Source organism: Cupressus sempervirens, chromosome 6 (assembly GCF_028749045.1).
Source record: "Cupressus sempervirens isolate cs-2001-9-10 chromosome 6, ASM2874904v1, whole genome shotgun sequence".
NCBI classification, from domain to species: Eukaryota; Viridiplantae; Streptophyta; class Pinopsida; order Cupressales; family Cupressaceae; genus Cupressus; species Cupressus sempervirens.
This window is the reverse complement of record NC_143123.1, coordinates 438,494,272-438,500,752: the sequence shown is the minus strand read 5'-3', so window position 1 is coordinate 438,500,752 and position 6,481 is coordinate 438,494,272. Positions and strand designations below refer to the sequence as shown.

At 36.8% G+C, this 6,481-nt stretch overlaps 1 protein-coding gene across 1 annotated transcript; it reads right to left on the bottom strand.

Moving 5' to 3' along the window:
• Positions 1-4,289: 4,289 nt before the first annotated feature.
• LOC149552934 (uncharacterized) lies at positions 4,290-5,889 on the bottom strand. The gene is made up of 2 exons (XM_089788470.1): positions 5,607-5,889; positions 4,290-5,203 (listed from the first exon to the last, which is right to left on the bottom strand). Exons 1-2 carry the CDS (start codon positions 5,781-5,783, stop codon positions 4,622-4,624), a joined length of 759 nt encoding a protein of 252 aa, XP_089644596.1. The 5' UTR covers positions 5,784-5,889; the 3' UTR covers positions 4,290-4,621.
• Positions 5,890-6,481: the final 592 nt, after the last annotated feature.

Sequence of the window (6,481 nt, the reverse complement as noted above, 5' to 3'; positions counted from 1 at the left end):
GACACACGATAGTCAAATTTGGAAGAGAATCTATGACGGGTCATAAGATTCCTCAACCCACTTAAAGCCAAGAATCTATGACGAATAAGCCAAATAGGGACATGCGTAAGAGGTAAGAATATTTGATTATAACAAATCTCAACCAAGTGTCAAAGGAGAATCCACGAGGTGTCACATCCAAATGTCATGATGAAGGAATATTTTATGAAATATTTGAATTAAAAATCCTCTTATTCCACAAAATAAGAATTAGTAGAAAATGGAATTAATGATGGAAAATAGAACTTAGAAAATTGTAAATTTCCATGGTTTGCAAATAATGAATCAATTAATTAATAAAATTAATTAATTGAGGATGATAATTAGGAAGAATAATTAGTGAGAATAATAGAATTAAATTATGGGTTATTTAATCCTATAGAGAAATTAGTAGATGATTGGCCAAATTGATTAAATGAATGCGACCGTATCTTGTGACGATGATGGATACCGAATAAGATGATGAAAAGGTAGACCAAAGCCATGGTCAAATTAATTGATAGATCAAAATTGATAACATGCCAAAGACACATGATATGAATTAATTGAAATATAACATTTAACCGACATTGTAAATGCTACAGGATTGAAATTGATTGATAAAGTTCGATCATAATAACACTGACAAACATTGTCAATATTATTAAAATGGTTGATGATGCCATGATCTGACATTGAAAGCCTCAACAATGTCAAAGATTGAATGACATGAATGATAGTTTGACCTAGCACTGAGAGCCACAACAGTACTAAGGTCAAATTGATAAGATTGATAGGTTGATAGATTTCCAAGACACTGAAAGCCACAACAATGCCTAGGAGCGGATAAATGATGATTGTTTTGGGATGTTTGATACATTACGGGTTGATTAGGACTGATTTTGAATGATTCCGAGTTGATTTGGGGTGATTTCGAGTTGATTTGGGGTGATTTCGAGTTGATTTGGAGTGATTCCGAGTTGATATGAAATTGATGTGAAGGGATACAAATGACGAAATATGGTCAATTTGGCCAAAAGATCAAAGTTAGTAGAATGAGAAAATGGGACAAATTAGTATGAAGAAGTGATGAAGTCATAGATGCGAACCATTTTTGAGTGTCTACAATATCATTTATTGACATATTAACTTTTTTAAAAATTAATAAATAGAAAATAAATTATATTAATAATAATCAAAAAAAAATTGGCATGTTTATGGACTTGGTAGGGTTAGTCCTATTCAAAAAAAGGTAAAGGTTTACTAGACACAACCAGAGGAAATATGGGTTAAAATTAACTTTGGCAAGGTGGCTAGGGGGAACCCGAGGGTCTCAAGGTGTGGTTGTGTAGCAAGAGATTACAATGACAACACTCTTGCCTTCATGGAAAAATGACTGCATGATGGCACGAATAATGCAATTGAACGTTGTGCAACAGAAGAGGCTCTTGTTTTAAGAGCTAAATTGGGCATTAGAAAAGAACATTTGGAAGAGGACTCGGAGATAATCATTAATGTTATTAAGGAAGGGAAGTTGGATGCGTGGCACCTCAATAAATATATTCAACAGATCAAAGGATTGTTAATGGAATTTGAAAACTTCAAGGTTTTCCATACCTACTAAAAAGCAAATAGAGTAGTGGACATATTGGCTAACGTGGGCGCAAATGCAACGATGGGAATTAAGAATGAAATATTTGAAGACCTTAGACTCCTTGTATTAGATTAAAAAGAGAGTTTTATGTTTTGGCCAAATTTATAAATAATCTCTATATCTTTGTCAATTTTTTGGAGAAAGCATCATGACTCCTACCCCCAATGGAATTTGTCGTTTTACAACATACAGAGATCCCAATCCTTCACACGTGTCAACTTGTGAAATCATTTCTCAACAGCTCGACATATGTTTGTTTCTAGAGAGTTCCAAGCAAGTTAAATTCAAACAAAAGACAAGCCAAATTTTAGAGTTTTTCATCAAAGGCAACAAAAATAAAAGCAAATATTACTTTGAGCTCTAAAAATCAAAGGCAAATTTATGAGGATAAAGTTACTATTTGGCACCTTAATAACATATTTGTGTTTGATGATCTAGATTTCTTGGAGGGAATCCAACAAATGTTTGGGTCAAAGTACTTGGATACATATTGTAAGCAATAGTCAAACCCAAATGTGGGATCTTTGTTTTTGGCATTGGCATTAATGGTGGGTGAAACAAAGGAGGTAGTTTGTTGTATAGTTGCAACTTGTATTGATACACAATGGCTTTTGAAGTTGGAAGATATAATTGAACAAGTTCTCTTGGGAGTGGGCATAGAGGTGGGAGAAGAGCCTTAAAAATTGATTGGTGGTGAAAAATCCTCTATTCAACCACTAGTAGTGTGATCCTCTACAAATCTACAAAGAGTGCATGTCCCAAATGCAAAGAAAGCTTGGAGAAAGATTGTGGATTTTCTACTTAAAAGAATTCAAGGGTTGGCTAAGAGCAAGCAAGGTTTCATGAAGGCTACACCGCACAAGAGCATGCTTGTTCCAAAGTAGCCACCAAACCATCAACTCCTAAAAAACCAGCAAGACAAGGAGTATCCTCAACAAAGGGTGTCTAGGTGAATGCCTCATTGCTTGAAGAGGCAAGGGATAGCTATAATACGCACTGCTAGGTCAAGCAAGGGATTTATGTGCTAGACCTCTTACCAACATTCACATGCAAAGTTTGCTAGTTCAAGGATTAGCTACAAAGATGGTGGGAGATAACAATGTTAGCATGTGGGCAACTTTTTGTTTGGTCTCTAATGTTTTTATTTGGTTTGAGCAATTCATGCTTTGTTTTTATTTGGTTTGGGCAATTCATGCTTTGTTTTTATTTTAATATTGAATCTTAAAAGAGTTTTAAGATAATGGCAAATGTTTATTAATGTCAAAAGTGTAATTAGTGAATATTTCCACATATACAATTAGTGAATATTTACATTAACAAAAAACATATTAGAAGTTTTGTGGCATTATATTTATTAGTTGTACAACAAATACAACAAAATTAAATATATCAATATAAAATAACTTTTTTCTATGGGGAAACTCTAATATTTTCATTAAAAATATAAATGTATGAAAGGAGTCATAGTCCCCTGCTAGCTACTAGCATCTACACAATTATTATTTTTTGATTAGTAAATTGACAATTTCTAATTAATAGTGTTTAAAATACAAATGGAGGAATTGGTATGCACTAATAATGTTTAGTGATGACATAATAAGGTGAACATCTATTGTTGTATGTATGTAATATTTTTGGGCAATTATATTATTTAAACTTACAGGAAGATATTTTTGTAATCCCATTTGGTATCTTTTATAGTACACAGATTACATCTATAAATGATTGATTTGAAAAAAACAAGATATGCACACAATCTTTTAATCCGCGGAATGCATAAACTTGCCTAGCCGTAAATTGACAAATATCGGGCCACGATGTCGAGATGTACAAGCTATTGTTACATATAAGAAACGAGATCACATTAAATCCAAACGTCCACGTGCAACAGACACCACTCATGTTTTTTTTTTTTTCAATTAAAAGTCAAGACAATTTTATGTTTGAAGTTTATTTTTTGATTCGAGAAAGTTATTGTGGAGCTTAAGTTAGTTATTATTGTGGTAACATTAAAAATAAATCAGTCAATTTAAAACGCAAACCAGATCTATGAAATCTCACTGCAACTATGATTTATTCAATAAATGTTACAATTAAGGTCACCATTCCTATCGTCCCGCTCGGACGTTTTTTTTCAAAATTTGAAAAATGAAACTCCCCAAGATCGCTCGAGTGCATCGAACAGACTCATCAACAAACTAGCGTCCAATGTCTTTTACAGGTAAGAAAAGTCAAGCCGCATCCTTCAAATTTGTTGCAGATCGCTCAATCAAATAATGGCTATGTTCTTCTTTCAGAAGATGGAAAGCACGGCCCTTAATTAGCTAATTTGGACTATTTAGGCTTGTTCAAAACAATGGATGTTGGCTTGTTCAGAACAATGGATCTTCAAAAACCCTTCGATTGAACACTAGACATCCAACACAACCCTTTCTATAACAACAAATAAAAAGTCTACCAATACAGATCTGCAGATAGAGAGGCAAGAACAAAACGTTATACTCCGGAACGCGTAATCGATATACTAACTGTAACGGCATGAAGAACATGCGTTAATTGTATAGCGGAAGATGTATAAATCAGAAGGATTGTAACAGCCAAAAAACGATTCAACACATTTTGGAAGTACAGAATTCCATAATATTCTTAACATAAATGTAGAAGTCATAACCGCATCCAACATCTGGAAACACGGCAACCAAATACTAAAAGCTTTCCCCTGCAATCAGTTTCATAAACCTAAAATCCTAAAAGTAAATGACCTAATCGCCTAATAATCTGAGCTATAATGTTAAAGCAACATCACTATACAAGCGTGCAAGTTCACACAGCCGCACAACAACATAAAAACTGCAGCGCGGCATCAAATCGAAGCAGCCAGCACGAAACCTCTGATTGGTGGTGTTAAAGAACACCATTGTTAACAATAACAAAAGTTTACAAACACATTCAAGCCGCCTTCTTCGCCTTTTTCGCAGCAGGCGCCTTAGCAGGGGACTTCCCCTTGGCAGGACCCTTCTTGGCGGATTTCACAGATTTCGGCTTCTTTGCCTTGGCGGCGGCAGGCTTCTTCACGGCGGCGGGCTTAGCAGCAGCGGGCTTCTTCGCAACGGGCTTTGGCTTGGCAGCAGCGGGTTTGGCAGCGGGTTTGGCAGCTGCAGGGGCCTTCTTGGCAGCAGGCTTGGCAACCGCCTTGGGCTTGGCGGCGGCCTTAGGCTTAGCTGCAGATTTTGGCTTAGCTGCAGCCTTTGGCTTAGCTGCAGATTTGGGCTTCGATGCAGCCTTTGGCTTCGCTGCAGGCTTCTTTGCTGTCTTAGGCTTTGCAGGCTTCTTCAACTGCTCCGACAATTTGAAGGATGCCTTCACCTTTACGAGCTTCCCCTTGGCAGCCATGCCCTTGAGCTGAACAAAAAGCTTCTTCCTGAAATTAGGTGGCAGGACATTCTTGTACTTATCTTCCAGAAACTTCGCAATGGCCTGAGGACTGGAGCCAGTTCGCTCCTTCAGGCTGCTTATGGCTTCCGTGATCATCTGCAGTGGTAAATTAACCCCGATCAATGAAAATTGACATGAATCAGACTCAAATTCAATTAAATCAGCCACCAATTGACATAAATAATGATCATATACTCAAAGTTTAAGACACGGATCGAGACAAACAAGCGTCAAAAACTCTATTTTTAAGACACAAACCGACACAAAGAATCATCAAATACTCGAATTTTATAACACTGAGAATCCTCATATACTCAAATTTCTACCATAATATCGACACAAAGAATCCTCAAACATTCCAATTTTATGCCACAAATCGACACAAAGAAACCTCAAATACTCAAATTTCTACCAGAAATCAACACAAAGAATCCTCAAAATACTCAACTTCTATGCCTAAAAACAAAGAATTGAGGATCTAAAAGGCCAAAAATTTTACCTCGGTATAGGAAGGATGAGCAGGTGCGGGCTTGGAACCCTTGGAAGCCTTGGGCTTTTTCTCCTTAGGAGCCTTGGCCTTGGTAGCCTTGGCAGCCTTTTCTTCGGCCTTTGGTGCAGCTGCATCCTCTGCAGCAGGGACAGTCACGGCCGGTGCATTTTCATCTGTATACGCCATCGCCTTTGAAATATAGAGATCACAGAACACAGCTTCAATGGAGATCAGAAAGACTCGAGATCGCAGAAAACTCAACAAGCAAAGAATATCTATCGCAGTTCCGAATGCCTGCCTTCCTCCCCTCGTAGCCTTTTAAGTACCGAAAGCATAAGCTAGACAAGCTTTCTTATTGGTCCAACGTCGTCTCACACGGATTGATCACTTTCAAATTTTGAATGTCCCCCGTCGGATCCCGCCTTATCTACGGTTAGTGAGGCTCCATTACCACTTTTTTCTTCATTCTATTTTTCCCCTTTCATTCTAGTCTTGTTTTTGTGCTTTTCACCTCTCTTTCCAAGGCCATATCTCCCTCATTTCAAAATATTTTCTAATGGGATTTTCACTAATGCAATCAGGAGGATGTCAGCTTTCATATGAGACATTGAGTGTGGAGTTTGGATGAGTTTTGAAGAAGAATGGGGGTTTCAAACATAAGGTGGTTCAAGAAGCTATTTGTGTGAGAGATTGGTGATGAATGATTCAATGTGAAGCCAAATCCATAGTTTTTATTTAGATTGCATAAGGTAGTCTCAATGTTGTCTAGAATGTGCTCTCTAAAGGTGGAAAACATGAATGTAAGTATCACAAATAGCATTGAATATAAGACGAGAATGACACAAACTCATAGATTGTGTTTTTCATCTCTCTTTGTGTATATT

Bases quoted from the DNA above. Each gene is read 5' to 3' on its own strand.
- LOC149552934 (XM_089788470.1), bottom strand. From the start codon at position 5,783: ATGGCGTATACAGATGAAAATGCACCGGCCGTGACTGTCCCTGCTGCA. The intron at 5,204-5,606 runs GTAAAATTTTTG...TTACCACTGCAG, and splicing joins CTCATCCTTCCTATACCGAG to ATGATCACGGAAGCCATAAG.